Source organism: Jatropha curcas, chromosome 1 (genome assembly GCF_041381405.1).
Source record: "Jatropha curcas cultivar XTBG-Jc1 chromosome 1, XTBG_Jcur_1.0, whole genome shotgun sequence".
NCBI lineage: Eukaryota > Viridiplantae > Streptophyta > Magnoliopsida > Malpighiales > Euphorbiaceae > Jatropha > Jatropha curcas.
Genome location: NC_143151.1, coordinates 3,512,056 through 3,531,988, shown reverse-complemented (window position 1 = coordinate 3,531,988; position 19,933 = coordinate 3,512,056). Strand labels below are relative to the sequence as shown.

The 19,933-nt window shown below is 32.6% G+C and overlaps 1 protein-coding gene and 1 long non-coding RNA gene across 4 annotated transcripts; one reads left to right on the top strand and one right to left on the bottom strand.

Annotated features, from left to right (window-relative positions):
- The first annotated feature begins 3,715 nt into the window (after nucleotides 1-3,715).
- LOC149498837 (uncharacterized) lies at nucleotides 3,716-8,010 on the top strand. The gene is made up of 2 exons (XR_016318831.1): nucleotides 3,716-4,700; nucleotides 4,793-8,010. It is a non-coding gene; the product is annotated as an uncharacterized LOC149498837 (long non-coding RNA).
- Nucleotides 8,011-8,959: 949 nt separating this feature from the next.
- On the bottom strand, nucleotides 8,960-11,562 carry LOC105628162 (L-ascorbate peroxidase, cytosolic). 3 transcript variants are annotated; one of them, XM_089717337.1, is made up of 10 exons: nucleotides 11,324-11,562; nucleotides 10,996-11,152; nucleotides 10,697-10,871; nucleotides 10,518-10,583; nucleotides 10,015-10,063; nucleotides 9,819-9,904; nucleotides 9,638-9,717; nucleotides 9,438-9,540; nucleotides 9,297-9,355; nucleotides 8,960-9,190 (listed from the first exon to the last, which is right to left on the bottom strand). In XM_089717337.1, the coding sequence occupies exons 2-10, from the start codon at nucleotides 11,112-11,114 to the stop codon at nucleotides 9,175-9,177; spliced, it is 753 nt and encodes a 250-aa protein (XP_089573463.1). In that variant the 5' UTR covers nucleotides 11,115-11,152; nucleotides 11,324-11,562; the 3' UTR covers nucleotides 8,960-9,174.
- Nucleotides 11,563-19,933: the final 8,371 nt, after the last annotated feature.

The window sequence follows — 19,933 nt, the reverse complement described above, 5'->3', positions numbered from 1 at the left end:
GGGCGCATCTTTACTTTTTTTGCCACTTTTTTCTCCAGTAGGTGTTACGAAAATCTCAGAATACTGACCCGTTCTTTGGTGAAATTACCTCAAATCAGCAACACAAGACTGCATCTCTTCAAGTTATGCACTATTTTTCTATGTTTGCTCATTGTATTTATCTATCTTTTCCACCAATGTGGTCAAAAGAGTAGTAATTGCATTCAATTTTTTCAGAATCTCAACATTATTGTTTGCAACTGAAGGCACTCTTCCGGCCCTTCTTGGAAGAGTAGCTGGCTCCTTTAGTGTACGATTTTCATCTTTGGATCCCCTCTCCAAGTATAACATATATCCATTCCTGACGTCAATGGTTGTAGCCAAATTTATAAAGACAAAAGTGGATATATATTCATCAAACATCCAAATAAGGGATAACTCTGTATTTATGTGGTCAAATTTATAAAAACGACCACTGTTACTATAAAACAAAATGAAAAAGTGAGTTGATAACTTGTCTCTTGAAACACACATTCATTAAATGCTGAAAATATTTGTGTCTGTCACTTTCTTTGATTGTTGAGCTTCAATTTTAAAAAAAACACATATATTTCAAAAGCTTTCTAGTCTTTTTAACTTAGCTTGCATCCGAAAGTTACTAGTCAATAGATTAAAAAAAAGTGAATTAAAATTATACACATCAATGTATATTATAGTGATAAATATATGCAAGACACCATAACATATTCTGGTTTGAATCTTCTCTCCTTAAGTGAAAGAAAAAAAGAGAGAATTAATATCTAAAATTAAATGATTTTATTAATATAAATTAAATTTAAAAAAACTATAGATGAAGTTAAGCATATTCAAATATTTCTCTTGTGAAGCCAAATCAACATAATTGTATTCATCGGCAAGCTAATATAGGAGTTCATACTTTAACAAAAGCCTCTATAAAGAAGTCGATCTTAGAATATAGGACAATATCCTATTGCTTGTCTCACTTTTATTCCAATAGTTAATGCATTCATATTTTCCTTTAAAAAAAAAATACTAATAGACTGATAGTTTCCTTCTCTCTAACAATCCGTTTTCTTTAATATATAAAAACTAGAAGATATCTTTTGCTATTTAAAATTTAAAAAAAAAATAAATAAAAATTATATTTAAGTAAAAGAATAAATAAAAAAAAATGTATAAAGAATGATATCATATCTTTATTTTAGATGGATATAAAATCATAAAAAATGATATGATGTTATCATTAATAAATCATGGATATTAAAAAACTCAACAACCTAAAGGACTTGAAATGACACCCACTTGCAGAGGCTGTCACTTTTCTCTAGGTCAACACAGCTGTGGTTGGCCCTTGGCTATGGCAGCAACTCCTTGAGTGCAACTAATTTATTTGTTTATAAGTTATCAAAAATATAATATTTACCTCCACTTCTTGTATAGTTTATTTGGAAATTGGTGAAACTTTGTTTGGATGGAAGGAAACGTGAGCAAGGATAGTTCTACGTGCTTTCTATGATACCAAATTGTCAAAAGCATAAACCAGATTCAAACTTGGCAAATTGTACATGTGCAAATATTAGAAAGGTGTAACTTTTCCAATAGTGTAAAACCTGACTTGTGCACTTAAAATAGACTTAACAATACAATTTATTTTTTTCTGATCCGACCGCCTATTTATGAAGTTTTATTAACTGATTTTATTTTCAATTAATAGAAAAAATTGGATTTTTTTTTTTTTTTTTTTTGATTTGGCTCCATGGGTTCCCAGTAAATTCGTTCTGGAGTTGTTTGATCCAATGTCCTTCCATATTTAATGCGAACATTGTTTGTAAAATGAATTTAAAATAAATATATAATTTTTTTTCCTTTTTTATTTTTTGGTGGTAAATAAGGCTTTTTTTTTTTATCTCTGTTTATAATTTTACAAAGATTGTTGATTCTTTGTCAAGCGGATTAAAGATCATCATCTCCTAATTTTTTTTTTTTTTTAATGGGGAAGAACATAGAAGACAACAGCAAAAACTTATCTGAACTGGCTGGGAAGACGAGACCAAGGAACCCTATGCATATCTAATTAGAGGATTTAATTGGGAAAAAAAGACGAAGGAGAAGGGATAAAAAGAGAGAATTTCCTGACGATCTGAATCTAACTGAAAAGCAAGCCCAAGTCCAATTTTGTATTCTACAGATATAGCAGAAATGGAACTAACAAGCCCAACTTTGTTGGGCTAGGTTGGGTCTTACATCAAGATGGATCAGCTCTCTGCCTTACAAATTTATGAATCATATGCCAACCAACTTCAGTGATTTGATTTTCTACTATACTAAATAATCTATATTTCTGAACAATCTGTTAATACTTGGCCTATCTTATCTTTGCAACAACACAAATACCCAAAACTGATGATAACATTAATTCTAAATGACATCGGCAAATACAAAAATAGTCATGAAAACGAGTAATTATATTTAAAGGGTGTGAGGATACTCATAGAAATACTAAAAAAAAAGATATATTCTTCTAATCTCATCTAAAATGCAAGACAAATATGTATACTTTAATAAAGAAATTGAAAGAATTTATAGTTGTATCTTTATTTGATTAAGTAATAGACTAATATTTCACGTGTACCAACAGAATATGAAGCTATATATTTCAACTTGTGACTTTCAGTGTCAAATAATAACAAGGCATGAGCCCATTCACTTGGAAAATGATGATTCGTTAGAAGATATTTGAATACAATTAGAATTTGCAACATTTTTAGTATATAGAAGTAAGAGTGGGGGAATATCGTTGCTCTTGTTCAATGTAACAAGTTAAACTCTCTCATGTTCCGTTTGTGTCAAGTTTCTTACTTTTGTTATACTTTTTATCCTATCATTGTTTACAGTGATCAACTATATATGGCCGGGATGGACAATCCAACAAACTCTATTGAGGAGCTGTATGCTGGGTTGTCTTTGGAGGAGCAATGGAGTAGGTTGGAGATCGAGGAAGACAGGGAAAAGGAGGCGGCAGACACTATCAACTCACCCTATTGTGTTGTTGGCAGGCTGTTAACAGAAAAGCCAGTGAATTTCATTGCCTTCAAAAACACCATTGCATCAGTATGGAGGCCAATTAAAGGTATGTTGGCGAAGGATTTGGGGAATAATGCGTTTCTGTTCCAATTTATGAATCCTGTGGATTTGGAACGAGTGGTGAAGGGAGGACCTGGGAATTTTTCACAAAATCTCCTTTTTACTAAAACATTTATCGATGGGGGTTGATCCAAAACAAGTAGAGCTCACAAAGATTGATTTCTGGATTCAAATTCATAACTTGCCAATAGGTTACATGTCTGAAAAGCTAGGCAAGGAGGTTAGCAACTTTATCGGAGAGTTTCATGGGGCTGACCTAAAGAATTTTACTGGTATTTTGAGGGAGTATATGAGGATACGAGTGAGCATTGATATCCATAAACCACTGAATAGAAGGATGCAAATCAAGAAGACCGGTGAAGATTGGATATGGATCAATTTTAGGTATGAAAGACTGTCGACATTCTGTTTTTTCTGTGGTATGCTTGGACACTCTAACCATTTCTGTAAAATTCTCATTGATCATCCAAACTTTCCTAAAGATCAATTTGCCTATGGGTCGTGGATGCGCGCAGATAATCGAAGAACATCAAATATTAGTGAAAGTGGTTGTTGTCGAAGGCATCGGTGATTGGTGGCCGGCGTAAGAGGAAGTAGTGTTGATGGAATATGATTATGCTATTTTTTCGGGCCAGGACTCTTTTTAGAAATAGTCCAATCCCGTGTTTGCTTCAAATGTCTTGCATGCAATGGTAACTCAAGATACCGTGCATGCTAAGGAAAGTAGTATCCTTGACTTGTACGGTGTGGACAGTGTGGATGCTTTGATAGTGGTAGACCAAAAACGGCGGCATTTGGGGCAGTTACAACAAGATTGTGTAGTTGTGGAGGAAGTTGTTGAGATTTCAAAAAACTTAGAAGAGGCGGGTCTTGGGGTCCATGCCCGCCTAGCCCAATGAGCTCCCTATGCCGGAACTGTCGTGGGCTTGGGAACCCACGTTCAGTTAGCGAACTACAAGACCCGGTGTCTTTAAAGAAGCCCAATGTTGTGTTCCTTGTGGAGGTGTTAGTGGGTTGGCTGAAAGTGGAGAAGGTTAGGAGGTTGTTCGGTTTTAAGGGGATCTTTGTGGTTAATCCAGTAGGCCATAGCGAGGGACTCGCTTTATTATGGAAAGACAAGCCAAGTTGCTCGCTCATCAGCTACAATCAAAAGCATATCGATGTCAAGGTTGATATTACTAGTCTTGCTCCATTTCGTTTTATAGACTTTTACGGAATTCCCGATCGCAATCTTACAAGGAGATCTTGGCATCTTCTAGAATCGCTAAAACATAAATCCTCTTTTCCATGGGTTGTGGCTGGAGATTTTAACGATCTCCTCTATCCATTGGAGAAGGCAAGACAAGTTGAGCATCTAGCATGGTTATTTCAAGGGTTTCGTGAGGCACTAGAGAATTGTGAGCTGGCCGATTTGGGTTTTATTGGAAATCCTTTCACTTGGGAACGTGGACGTGGAACGATGGCGTGGGTACGATAAAGGCTTGATATGGCTCTTATTTCGCAGGCCTGGAATAATCTATTTCCACAAGCAAGTCTTTATCATATTGAAGTTGCATGTAGCGATCACTGTGCTCTATTTTTGAACTTTGGTGTATCTTTAATTCGATATAGCAAAAGATCATTCAGGTTTGAAAATGTTTGGTTGCAGGAACAGAATTTTCAAGAGGTGGTTCGTGAGGCTTGGAGATTTGGTTCTAGTTTGGATATACGGAGTCAAATTCAGCAATGTGGTAGTTTCCTCAAAAAATGGGGTGACGAGAGGAGGGTGTTATCCAGCAAAAAGCTTAAGGAGAGCAAGGAACAAATGGCGAGATATAAAAGCAAAAGTGACGCGGTATCGATGCAATTATATTGAACTACCAGGGATGCATACATGGAGGTGTTGCAGCAACAACAACTTTACTGGAACAACGTGCTAAACAGCACTAGCTGCAGGAAGGAGACAGAAATACCATGTATTTTCATATGATGGCTTCTATTCATCTAAGAAAAACATTATGGTGCATTTGCAGGATTCATCGGGTAACTGGTAATCATGGGAAGATGGACTTGGGGACCATATTGTGCAGTATTACAATCAGCTTTTTACCTCTAAGCAAGGTGACGATGAGACAGTTCTAGATTGTGTCAAGGAGAAAGTAAAACCGTTCCATAATGAACTTCTAGCTCAACCTTTTACAGGTAATGATATAAAGGAACCTGTTAAAGGCATGCATCTCGATAAGGCGCCTGGGCCGAATGGTCTTACTCCGGCATTTTTTCAGTGTTTTGGCACATTGTAGTGGCGACATTACTGCAGCTTGTCTTGCTTCCTAAATTCTAATGGTGAGTTGCCTGGAAATAATCAAATGAATATTATTTTGCTTCCAAAGAAAGGCAATCCTCAATTTGTTTCTGATCTAAGACTGATTTCTTTGTGAAATGTTGTTAATAAAATTGTCAGTAAAGCCTTGGCTAATAGAATGAAGCCGTGTCTAGTTAATATCATATCTGAGTGTCAGAGCGCTTTTGTGCCGGGTCCGTCTATAATTGATAATGTCATGATTGCATATGAGATTATGCATTTTTTAAAGAGGAAAATGCAAGGTAAGGTGGGGTAAGTTGCTTTAAAAACGGACATGAGTAAAGCCTATGATCGTGCGGAATGGGATTTTCTTAGAAAGTTAATGCTTAAAATAGGCTTTTATGTGGATTGGGTGGATAAAGTCATGCGATTGGTTACAACAATTACATATAAAATCTTTTACATTATGGTTGTAAATATGGCCCAATTATTCCAAAACGAGGATTACGGCAAGGGGATCTGATATCACAGTATTTGTTCATTATTTGTGCTGAAGCTCTCTTCCCGTTAATGGACAAATTTCAGTTGGAGGGTCAGTTGCATGGTTGTCAGGTGGTAAGGTCGATTGCTGTGATCTCACCTGTTTTTCGCTGATGATGCTTTTTATTTCTTCAAGGCTACCCTTCCAGAGGCATATATTATTAAGCATTGTCTCTCGCTTTATTAGAAAGCTTCAAGACAATTGGTAAATTTTAATAAATCGAAAATGTATTTTAGTTCTAATACTTCTGATAGTTCTAAAGAGAAGATATGTGGTTTACTGGGCGTTAATAGAGGAGAGCCAACTTTGAAGTATCTCGGGCTTCCTTCGATTGTAGGAAGATGAAAGAAAGAGGTATTTTTGTTTGTAGTAGAAAAGGTGAATAAAAGGCTCAGTGGATGGAAGCGGCAACTACTGTCACAAGCTGACAAAGAAATCTTACTGAAGTCAGTCCCACAGGGGATTCCGAATTATATCATGAATGTGTTTCCATTACCGGTGGATGTCATTGATACTTTAGAAAAAGCCATGAACAAGTATTGGTGGAGGAACGGTGGTGCCGAGGGTAGGGGAATTCACTGGTTTTCTTGGGCAAAGATGTGTCGAACGAAAGAGGATGGTGGCTTGGGTTCTAAGAATTTGTAGGATTTTAATATTTCTTTGCTAGCAAAACAGGCATGGCGCTTGCTATCCCAACTGCATACGTTGGTTTCTAAGCTGTATTGTGCTCGGTACTATACGGAGGTGCCTTTACTTCAGGCCGAAGTGGGTTCTAACCCAAGTTTTATATGGCACAACTTGCATAAAAGTCTTGATTTACTGAGAAAAGGTTGTGTGCGCCGTATCGGCAATGGTCGGAATACTCCTGTCTACGGGTACCCATGGCTGCCAGACATGGCTAATCCTTATGTGATATCTGAAAATACGTCGAGGATGGAGGAATTATTTGTGTCGGATTTAATGGTGGCAGGACGTCGGGTTTGGGATGTGGAAGTGATTGACTCACTGTTTACGAGCCAAGAACAAAATTTAATAAGGCAAATTTCTTTAGGTAGGGTGGATAGTGGATACCAGGTCCCTTATAAAGAAAGGCAGCTATAGAATTATATTCATGGCAATGTCTGGAATTTGGTATGGGGCTGTGATGTTCCTAGTAAAATTAAAATGTTCTCATGGAAGCTATTATCGGGTTGTTTGCTTGTTATATGTGCTTTAAAAGCAAGACATGGGGTAGTTGAGACACGATCCCCTGCATGTAATGGTGAAAAAGAAAGTGCTTTCCATGTGATTTGGACCTACCCAGTGGCACAACAAACGTGGTGTCAGTCTTCTTTTGGTTGGTGGACAGGCGTTCAGCATGTGCATGAATGGATTGACTCAGTTTTGATTAATGTACCCCGAGAAGGTTTCAGATTAGTTTTTACTATAGCCTGAGAATTGTGGTGGAATAGGAACTAGCTTGTTTGGAAGAATAGACCTGCTACAGCTGGTGTTATTCTCAGGAGGGCATTGAATTGTGTACATGAGTGGCAGATGGCTAAGTCACCTACTGCAGAATCTAGTTATCTAGATAGGCAACAATACCCATTCAAATGGCAGACCTCTGCGATTGGTAATGTGAAGCTGAATGTGGATGCAGCATCGAATAATAGCACTGAGAGGGTTGGCTTGGGTTGGTTACTTCAAGACAGGTTGGGTGGCGGAAGCAGTGTTGTTGAAGGAGTGCCATCTGCAGCTATGGCTGAGTTAATTGGTATTCGAGAGGCATTGAGTTGGCTTAAGAATCATGGAAAGATAAGCCATATTGAAGTGGAAGGGGACTGTCTTTTAGTTCTTCATGCTATAAAGAACTCTTTTTCTATTTATTCTTATTTTGATGTTTTAGTTCATGATTGCAGAACTCTGTTAAATGAGTGCGCTCTGTTTTAGTTCATGCTGTTAAATGATGTCTTTATCTCTTTTATTTGCTAAAAAACCTGTGAATCAGTACGCTCATGGTTTAATAAAGGCGCTAATTCTAAGTGGGATATTGTCCCTCCAACTTTTATTTAAGATGTTTTGGTTTCTTATGCCAATAATATATAAACAGCATCTTGTTCCAAAAAAAAAAAAAAAAAAAAAAAAAAAGAGTGGTGAAAATAATGAGATTGAAAAAAAAAATCTTAATAAATTTAAAGGTGGGAAAAAATATTTTAAAGGTTTTAATTTTATATTGAAAAAAATAAAAAAAAATAAAAAATAATTACTAAACTCATTATATTTTATTTTAAAGTGAATTTCACATGTTATAATTAATTAACTATAAAAATCAATGGTACCACTGCAAACAATTTTTCTTTTTAACATTTCAGATGATATTTTATACTTTTATTTCAACTATAAAATTAATTATTGAAAATTTGTAATATCATTCTCAAATTATATTTTCTAACAGCATTTATACCGTTCCCCTCGATCATTGAGATATTAATTTGTTATAATTTTTTACTTTTGTTGTGATTAAGAGAATAATTTATTATCTATTAGTAATTTTGCTTTCATAACTCAACTTGTTTTTAACTTATTTATTTCAACTCAATTAAGAACTTTACCATTTTAATTATATTATTACTGGTGCATAGCATAATTCTATATTGTCGAGGAGAATCACAATTTGTGGTATCATATTTATATTGCTGAAAGCCTGAAATATTACTCGGATGTTTAGTTAACATATTCATCAAATTATCACGGATGTTTAGTTAACATATTCATCAAATTATCAGAACTTTTGTTCTCAATTGTAAATTTGAAAGCAACAAAATTCTCCTGAATTATTTTTGCATAGTTTTTATGTATTTATTTTGATCAGTGTTCCCTGCTTTTACAAATACACTTTCAATAACAGAAACATATATTATCCTGGTAACTAGCTAACTATATTTTAAGTTCTAAAAATCAAAAGATTTCGCTAGTAAATCCATTGCAGCGAAGAGAAGGGACAAAGGAGAGACATTAATAAACTAATGGTATTATTTAATCATAAAGGATGGAGTTCCAAACATTTCTATCCAACTTCCGATCCATCATTTGCAACAAATGAAGACCACCAAACCGATCATCAACCAAAATACTGCCTAGAACAAAATCTTCCAAATTAATGAAAAACAGATAAAGCTGAAAGGCAAGCAGGCCATTAGGCAACATACTCCGCATCCAAGGGCGCTTAGGCATCAGCAAATCTGCAAAACAGTGCAACAGAAATAGGCATGAGGCGGTTGTCGAAGTTGCAGAACAATGTAGTCAAGCAAATAAAATCAAGGAAGCACAATTAGAAATTGAAATTACCCCAGCTCTGAGAGCTTCAAATGGGCCTCGCAGTAGTCAGCAAAGAATGCATCCTCATCCTGCAAAAAGTAATGGAAAACTTAAATATTTGGATTTTCAACAACAGAATTTTAACCTGGTTTAAAGAATTGAAAGACAAACCTCAGCATATTTATCAACAAGTGGGCGGAAAACTGGATCAGAAAGAAGAGCCTTGTCAGTTTGCAATTGTAGAAGACCGTCCTTCTCTCCACTCAACAGCTCCCTGAAAAAAATATTAGAATGCAGGGTCAATTTATAATGATACGCCTATATGCTATTGGGAAAATGAGTGTTCTGACACGAGAGCAGACAAAACTCACTTGAAGTAGGAGTTATCAAAGATGAGAGGGTTAGTAGTCCAGGGACCCTCAAAACCAGACCTTTCCTTGTGGCATCTACCCTGAATCAGTATAAAAGACGGAACATATTAGGAATCACCATTTGGTAATTTATCCATGTAACAAAAAGGGGTTGATTGGCAGTTTGTGAATTGATACTAACCAGGGTGTGGCCACCAGAGAGAGCAACAATATCCTTGTCACTAAGACCCATCTGTTCGCCAAAGACAACCCTCAAGTGATCGGAACCTACAAAAATTATTACCAGTTTAGTAACCCATCAAACTAGTAAACAGCCAACCCACAAAAGGCTCTTCTTAAATTTAAATTGAGTGCAAATCATTATGGAGTAAACTAACCCTCGTTAGCACCAGGCAGACGACCTTCTGGAGGTGGCTCAGGCTTGTCCTGATATAACGAGAAAAGCTACAGTTATTAGCTACTAAAACCCACAAAACAAAAAAACAATTGACATTGAAAAAAATTCTCTATAAGAAAGGGGACTCAACACGTGATTAACCAAGATCACATCAGACTGCAGAAAGAGTTACATCAACGGTGTGCACACATACTAAGCATAAACGGTTGAACTTTCATATATACGCTTGGCAATTCGCAAAACACTCGGTTTTCATTAAGAAACGACAACTATTCTTCCAACACTTTTTAATACATGATTTCCATAACACATTTCAAAACAATCTCTTTTGGCGGTTTGATAATTTTCTGATTCAAGGATAAAAAGTTGCAAACAAATACTTACGTCCACTTATATTACTCTAAATTCATATCAACAAATCAAAATTTTAATAATCATCATAAGCAGGGGCAAAAACCGAAGCATGAGCGAAGCACTACTGACCTCTCTTCCAGGGTGGAATGGGATCTCAGGCCCACCAGTGACCTCAACAGCAACAACACCAGCGAGCTACAAATGGAATCAGAAAACAACAAAATAATTTATCAATCAATCAATGATTCCTAACCGTTAAATTACAATGAAAAATTACAAAATAGATATTGATTACACAAATATCATACCTGATAGAAGTCAGCGTATGAGAGGATAGGGAACTGCTCCTTGATAGGATCAATAATTCTAAGAGCGATATCAAGCCCAGTGTTAGCAGCATGGGCCAATTCTGCTGAGTGCCTCATGGTTCCAAATGGCCCACCAGTCTTCGTCTTCACATCATAGGTCCCAGCGGAGTGCCATCTGCACCATACAACACCATATCATATCTCCATCCAGTCAAACCAATCTCACGCGTATATAATTTTAAAAAAGAGAAGAAAAAACATAATACTCGTATATACAAAGAAGAGTACAAAATACGTACGCAAGACGAAGCATGATAGGAGCACAGTTCTTCTCGGCGATCACGCCTCTAAGCTTTCTCTTAGCCTTATCAACGGCCTTCTGGTACTCTTCGCTTACTTTTGGATAGTTCTTAGCCATTTTCTTTTTCTTCTGAGATTCTGTAACCGCAAAGAACACTACGAGATCAGATCAAGTCAGAAAATGAAAAGGACGCCATTAACAAACTTATCGATCAACAAACATGCGAAAAACATTTCTCACATTACAGAAACAGATCTAGAAAATGAAACCAAAGCAAAAACGATTCAAAAAGAAAATTCGAAGAGATCGGATGTGTAGAGATAGACCTGTGAATATCTAAACTTGAATGGAGATACAGAGAGAGTCAAAACCCTATCGTGAGACGAGCACGAGCACGAGCAGAGCACAAGCTCTATCTATGAGAAGGCGAAGATATAAGGAGGGTGGGAGTGAGAGAAGATTCTAGTAGTTTCAGTTAAGCCGTTGGATATTGGCTGATCTTGTGGCTGTGAATAGTCATAGAAATGGACGGCTACGAATCCGTTCGGAAAATAAGATGTACGGCCATACGTTTAGGTAGGTGATAGATTTGAAGATGGAAAAACAGAAAAGTTAAAACGGGGTGAAGAAATTATAGGAGGTAGAAGCAACAAATTAAAACAAATTAGTATTGATTTTACCAAAAAGGAAAGGGTCCTACCAGAAAAGGTCAAATATTAATTTGTGTAATATCTAAAATATCCTTTCGAAGTACGAATAAATTCATGTGATTGGTTGCATTTGGCATGTCTGAATGTATTTTGGTTAGTATACATCCGACAAGATAAAGCATTGAGGTCAGGTAAAATTTAAATGGTTCTAAAAAACGGCAATTTAAATATATTGTATTTTTATGCAAATATATTTAAAAAAAGTAAATATGAAATAAATTTTATGTAAATAATATCACGATAAAGTTTATGCTTTATAAGGTATAACAAGAACTCCAAATTGTATTTTTAAATTTTAAATTTTAAATTTTAAGTTTTAAATTTTAAACTCAGAACGTTGGATTTCAAAGGCAAGCAGATGATACACCAGAAGATTGAATTTGCCATATGATAAGAGTAGAAGCAGCTGTAGAATTGTTTAATTTTTCTTTTTTCTTTCGTTTATAAATTCATTCCACAATAATTATTATTATAGAATATTAAGAAAGTATTAATTGTTTTTCAATGTTATATTTAATTTTTAATAACTTTGTTAAGTATGTATTAATTATTTAGAGATGTTAAAAGGGTAATTTATTCAATTACAACTATTTTTATTTAAATTCCCTTAATTGATATGCAAAAAATTTTAAAAGGCACCCACGAAGTTATAATACACTGAGGGAGTAATTTAGCCTTTTTCAAAAAAAAAAGTATTATATTTCATTAATAATTAAATCAATATAGACTAAAGAAATATTTTTTTTGAAATAATTCAAATAAAGTATATGATGGTTAATTTCTCCCAGGCATGCACTTTTTTTTTTTAATCAAAATGGAGGGTTGTAGACCCAGATTATGCAGTAATTGCTTTTGTGATTTGTGAATCCAGATTAGACACGCACTTTGAGTTGTGAACTCAGATTACACGTGATTTTTAACAAAGGAAATAAGGGCGATAATCAGTACTGGACCTAGGCCAAGGAGCATAGTAGAATTGCAGCGAATAGAAGCTAGTCCAAGGACAGGTTCGCCATTTCACCAGAGGAAAGTCTTGGTAACTTTTGAATCATGAAAAATATCCACGCCCCCTTGTGTGAATGCGTTTCACAACCGAAGATTCCATGCTGAGGTATGATACAATCACCATTCGAGTCACAGTCTTTTCCCTCACCGGCTTGATCTAATTGGTCCACGAATGCACATGGCATGTGCGCGACCCTACCCCTACTCCACCATTTAGATTATTTTATTGCATGCTGCTAATTGATTGGCTGAAGAAACTTCCAGTTACCGATAGAAATCAGCCACGTCGAAGCGCAGAAAATTGACCGGCAAACTTTGGGATATGAAATTTGCAAGTGGGAAATGACAGTTAGCAACGCATTTAAGGCCCGTTTTGTGCCACATTCATGCTGAATTTTTTCGTATAATAAACAGGTTTAATGGGAGGAGGGCGATGATGACATACTTATACTAATATTATTATATTATTAATCTAATGAAAATAATATATTTATGACTCTGCTTTGAGAAATAACTTATTTTCAGAAAAAATTAATTTTTTAAAATATTTTTGTAATACTCTATTTTTTATTATTTAGTTGCAATATTTAAAATTAACTAAATTACAAAAATATATAAAATTATAAAATTTCATATTCAAAAAATTTATTTTTAATATATAAAAATAATAAATTGTGGTCTCCTAAAAAATTATTGTAAACATTATTAGTATCTAAAAAATATTTTCCTCCTTTGAAAAAATTAAATAATTTTCCTTTAAAATTATTTAGTTTTCTCTGTAACCCTGGAAATGATTTTCCGTTTAATTTTTTAAACACCTCCAAGAAAAAAAGTATGAAAAATATTTTGTAAAAAGTTATTTTTTTAAAATAAATGAAGTATAAAATTAGAAAATTATGCATATAAAATAATAATTGCTTGACTGTACATATGTGTGCTGCTTCTGTTTTTTAAGTGAGAACGAGTTTCCATGGGGACCATGACATGGGATTTATTTTTCTTTTTCTAGGTACTAGAAGAAAAATTTTATTATTTTAGAGAATTAGAGATGAATATAAAAATTATTGTTGAACAATTTGTTAAAGCAATTTGGAAACGTCAAACTGTGACTTATAAAATATATTTTTTAACCCAAATTTTACGTTAATTGCATGTTTATTAGTTGAATAATACTCTACTTTTTGCTTTTACAATTAATTCTAAGTTCAAGTCTTCGTCTTTTAATATTAAAAATTGGACAAATAGTAGTAATTCAATGCACACATCAAGTGCTTAAAAAAATGTAATTCATAATGTCAAAATATACCACTACAATTTTTGATTTTCGAAATGGAATGCTTTTAAATAGTTTTTGGATAAATTTATGGGAAATTAAATTTGTAAATGAACTTTTTTATATCTAAGCTAATAACAAATTTTATTTCAAAAATATAATTTTAATACGTAAGAATTTTTTTTTTATTTATTAGGAGATCCAATAGACCAAAACAATATTCGAATCTGAAACCTCTTATTTATTATACTAATGAAAAGATCAATTATATTTGGCAATACATTAGAATTTATTATTTTTTGTAGGTTATAATTATTTAAAAATAGCTCATTCATTAGTAAAGGCATTGTTGCCATGATCGACTCAAGGTTTGGGCAACAATTCCGAATCGTGTGTCCTATTTCTATAATATGGGTTGAAGTATTGCCCTATTAAAAAAAATATTTAAATTTAGAGTTTATTTACAAAATTGGCAAATCTCAGTAAAATTTAGTTCAAAAACTAATTTTGCAAAATTAAAAATATAAAATTTTTATTTATATCGACATAAAAAAAATAAATATTTAGAAAGTAAATTACGTAAAATTTATGAATTTTATAAAATCTAACAAAACTCTTATTTATGGTACTTATATTCAATTACAAAAAAAATAAAAACAATTGATCGCATCACAAAAAAAATAAAAACAATTGATCGCATCGCCAAGAGGAATTAGGCGCATTATGCTATCTGTCTTTGGAAGGAGAATATGCTTCAAAATGTTCCAAAGTGGTGACCATTTTGTAGCCACTCGTGTAGATCCACTGCCACGTCGGATCGTGACAATTAAAAAAAATGTTCGTTTTATTTGATAATTTATAATTAAGTGATAATTTATAAGTTAATGCCTACTCCTAACTTACAGTTTCAAGGCCCCGCATCAAAAAAAAAAAAAAAAAATTACAGTTTCAAGGTATAAAGCTAAGCTTCTTTAAAAAATTTGAAAAGACAATTCCATCAAAAGATAAATAAATAAAATTAAATAGTGTAAAAGGATGGAGGGCTGTCTCACGTTCTGGGGAAATAATTACTTTATTGGTGACAAATGTACTGCAATTACCAAAGTACTAGGTAGTTGAGAAACATTAAATCACGTGGTAAAAAGAAAACGCGAGTAACCGGGTTAGGCCCAAAACGGCCATTTAAGCACTTAACAATTGGCCCAAAACCTCCATGGCATATTTGTATAAGGAAATTACTTCCTTAGACTCAGGTCTATAGTCATTTTTACGAACCAAACTAATGACAGTAAAAATTTTTAAAAAAGTATTTTAATTTTTTTTTAATGTACGGTCAGAAATACTCACATTTTGATAAAAATGTTATTCTCATTCATTTAATTCATGAGTGAAATCATAAACTCGGTCTAGATAAAATTCTTACTTTTTATGAAGGATTATGTCAACTGTAATACTATATACCGGAGCTGAGTTTGTGTATTTATTTCCATCCGTAACCTTGAAAATCACGAGTTGACTCTATATGTAATGGGGAGTATACAATAGCATTCATTATTCAAGGATGACAAATTGTGAGAGAAAAAAAAATGAAAACCATATTTCCCACCTATTAATGTTAGAAGTGAGCATTATGTTAACTAAATTGAATCAAACTGAATTATTTCAATTTCAATATGTTTGATTATATTCTATAGTAATCAAATTCGAAACCGAATGATAGTCGTTTTATTTTATCAATTAGTTGAGTTAGGAGACAAATTAATATACGGCTCATGCTTTTGCTAGAACTTTTTATAGTTATGCTAGTTTTCAAGTTTGAAATAGTATTTTATGTTGTTTGTCTGATTTTTTTCTGATTGATGATAGAGTTCCTTTCTTTCAAACAAAAAAAAAAAAAAAAAAAAAAAAACTCATATTTCAAATATGCAATTAGGTCGAGTTTGGATCCTTCAATTCGATTGGGCCAAATTGAAATCGAACGGCTCCATTTTATGTTAACAACAAAAACCCAGTTTTTCTGATTGACAAATGGGCTAATTGTGGGTGAACTAGTTCTTGTGTCCATAGTTTGGTTGGACGCATCTGTTTTCGTCCTTGATTATCATTGGGTCCATCCTAATAATAATCAACAATAATACAATATACTGTGTCAAAAAAAAAAAAAATAAAAACAATAATATCATATACTGGTTAAACTCGAGACTTCTTTATCACAAATGTTTTTAACAATTTGGTGAATTTAGGAAGAGCAACTCCTAGTTCACAGTGTTATTTCGGTTGCTCATCAGGTCTCTCAATGAATCGAAAAAAATGATGTAATAAATGATAAAATATAATTTATAATAACAAGGGATGGCAAAGTGTCGAGTACGGGTAAAATTTTTAATTCGTGTATTTATTCAGAAGCGGAGCATCGCTTTCCTGGAATAACGCTCGAAGTACCTCCGGCGAAGGCCGTAGATCTTATCTTAGAAGATCTAATAACAGGAGAAGACTCTCGCCGAGGGATGAGGCTGGGGCTATAAGATTAAATATATATATCCATCCGATATCAAACAAAGTGGATAATGAGATGGATCAAATTCTGATTGAATTTTATTTGAAAATGAAAAAATATAGTAAATTTAATATAATTAAAAAAAATGGGGCAAATTATGAATGGATGGGATTTTATTTCAAAATTTATACATGATACATTTGAAATGAGTCAAATTTTACTTGCCCTATATCAGATTTACATGTGTACCTGAATAATAAAATTGTCATTCTTATTTATCATTAACCAGACAATAATCAACTAATAAAATTTGAGACCTCTTAATTTCTAGAATCTTAACATCTCAATTGCATTTGGTTCAATTTAGAATTTGGATCAAAAATGTAATTCTTGAAAAATGATATTCTATTTTGTTCAGTTTTGTTTATAAAAAAGGTTTTTTCCTTTTAATATAAGAACTTAAGTTTATGTTAAGAATATAGTTAATAAATTTTTTTTTAGAGAAAATCTCTCCAAAACGATAATTAAAACAAAGAATAAAAAATAAAAAACATTGAGACCAAGAAAACGCAAGTAAACAAAATTCTTTAATCAAATTGCAATTTGTACAAGACAATAAAGAGATAAATGAAATGAAATCAAACTAACCTATTAATACTGTCTGCTTTGGACCGAACCAATTTATTATCCAAAAGGCTTCTTGTTAGTCTAAAGTTTATTTTTTCTTATGTATATCACTAGTCGATATGAGATTCGTCTAGGGTGTTGCAATCCACCCCCTTGCTGGATTCAGAGTTTTCGCTAAGATTTCCCACCACTAGCTAGAAGGACAAGGATTGGCTCTGAAACGAAGTCTGTAGTAGCCCAGGTCTAACAAGATATTGTCCGCTTTTGCCAAACCAACTCAGACTCGCATAGTTTTGTTCTTGCACCAGAACCAACTCATAGCCCAAAAGGCATAGGCGAGTTAGAACCGGATACAAAGCAATCTTTCTCCTTATCTCAATTCCACAGGTCTCTGCTGGTTGGTACTCAAGATAAAGCTGAAGGAACTATTCAAATGGGAAAGACAGGGTAAAGATCTCTTGCTGGTCTAAGACTTGTCCTTTTTTATGTACATCACCTACATTTTGTACTTAGCCAATGTGAGATTCATCTGGAGTATCATAACTTTATCACCGGTTTGTAGGTAAAGAGGCAAAGAAACCTATTTTATACTTTTATTTGTTTATGGAGCAATATAATTCTTTTAAAAATAAGTTCAAAACAAATAATTTTTAAAAATATAGTAACTTTTTTTTTTTTTTGTTACCGTTGTAGATCAATTTCAATTGCTAAATATTTCTATTTGAATTACTAAATAAGTTAATGTACTAAATTGACTTAACTCACGTATTATGTGGTTGAAATATATAAACTCCGTTGAAAATGTATTAAGCAAACAGATATTTGCGAATTTTAAATTATCTATACCCTTGTCCATTTAATATTTACTATCCATACTCGTTCAAATCCGTTTAAGTATTTGCATCCGAACCCGTTTAAATTTCTACTATGTGTACCATTTAAAATCTATTTAATATTTACTATCCATATTCGTTTAAATCCGTTTAAATATTTGCATCCGAACCCGTTTAAATTTCTACTATCTATACTATCTAAAATCTATTTAAAGTACTCTTATACGGGTAGTGCCCGCAAATCCTAAACTATCTAGATCAAAATTTATTTAAAATATAATTTTTAGTAATAATGATAGAATATTCACGGGTACTCATTGTCAAATCCGTTTAATATAGCAGGTAACAGATAACGGGTACCTAAAACTTATACTCACATCCTACTTGATTACGGATAGTAATTTTACTATCCGCACTCGGTCCAAACCAATTTATAATTACTCATATCCTCTTTAAACAGATCGGAGCGGGATTAATACCCTAAAAGACGCGTACCACTTCCATCCCTAGGTATTACATAACTTTATAAAGTTAAAAAATTAATTTTTTCTCTAAATATTTGGATATTTGACATCAAGGTAGATATGACTGGTTGAGTTCAATTTCGAGTCAAACATGACAAATGGTTTTCTTTAGTTAGGTGTTACCAAATACAAGTATTGGGTCGCATTCATGTCGATGACAGTTTTGCCGACAATCATGCAGCGCTATACATGGCTACACTAGCTTTTAAAGATGTCGATTTTTTGGAAATAAATCTCTAGAATATTGTCTATTTAATTTATATATTAAATAAATATTATATTTTCAGAAAAAAAAGTGAAAATTATATGGATCTTACTCTTTACTTTTCCATGAAACAATCTAAAAATCTCTATAAACTAATAATATCGAGACCGTAGAATTTTGTTACTAATAATCAATAAATTAATAATTTATCAATTTAAAAAATATTTTTTCAATTTAGTAAATATAAATTTAATTACGTAAAAAAAACATTGAATGTATATCACTGATATAATGTATTATATTTTGTGAATTAATTTAAAAAGAAAATTCATTGTACATACATATAATTACTACTTAATAATACTCTTTTTTAAGCATCATAATATTTTCTGATAAAAATTAAATATATAATATTATACAATGAGAAAAGTTAGAGATGGAAATCCACCTATATTTAAATTTCAAGAAAAAAAAATAATAGATTCATGTTTTATTAAATTATCCTAATTATGTTTGTAATTTTAGGGAATTATTAATTTATGATGCTGACTGGACTCTAGATTTATATTGAAGGTCTTCCTAAAAATTATTATCTTATTGATTTATCAAAATTACTAATTTTGTAAACTGCCCCAAGTTGGGATCGAAAAAAATATATATTATTTTAGATAGCTTGTTAGATTTTTTTTTGAGTATCATTTTATGGAGGTTTAACTGTATTTTAAATTTTCAATGTCATATCTTTTGAACGTAGGATTCATACATTAACTTGTATTTTTCATAGACTGGATACATAAATTAATCTATAAATTTCGCAACTTTAATCTTATTATAATCCTAAACTTTATGGATGATTTATTATGCACTTGAACTTATAGATTTTGATAATATTACACACCTTTCTTTATTAACAATAACAACTTTTATTGTTTGATTTTTATATGCAACATTGATTTGATGTGTAATTAGTATAACTTTTAGAACAATAATTTTTCACTTTTTAACTATTTAAATGATTTAATTTTGCAAGTTTAAGTGTTTAATCGGTAAAATTTTATAGGTTAAAGTATTTAATAAGTCAAATTAAAAGTTGAGAGCGTCACAAAATCTATATAATATATAAAAGTAGAGAAGATTATTTTAAATGATAGCCAATTATAAATTTCTCAAATTGCTACAGTCTGATGGATTGATTAATTAATGAGCCTCTTTAATTATACAAATTAATTGAATCAAGGAAATAATTAATAACATAAATAAGT

Coding starts and splice junctions, on each gene's coding strand:
- LOC105628162 (XM_089717337.1), bottom strand. CDS start 11,114: ATGGCTAAGAACTATCCAAAAGTAAGCGAAGAGTACCAGAAGGCCGTT. Junction 9,718..9,818: donor TCTCTGGTGGCCACACCCTG/GTTAGTATCAAT, acceptor ATACTGATTCAG/GGTAGATGCCACAAGGAAAG. Junction 9,356..9,437: donor TTGTTGATAAATATGCTGAG/GTTTGTCTTTCA, acceptor TACTTTTTGCAG/GATGAGGATGCATTCTTTGC.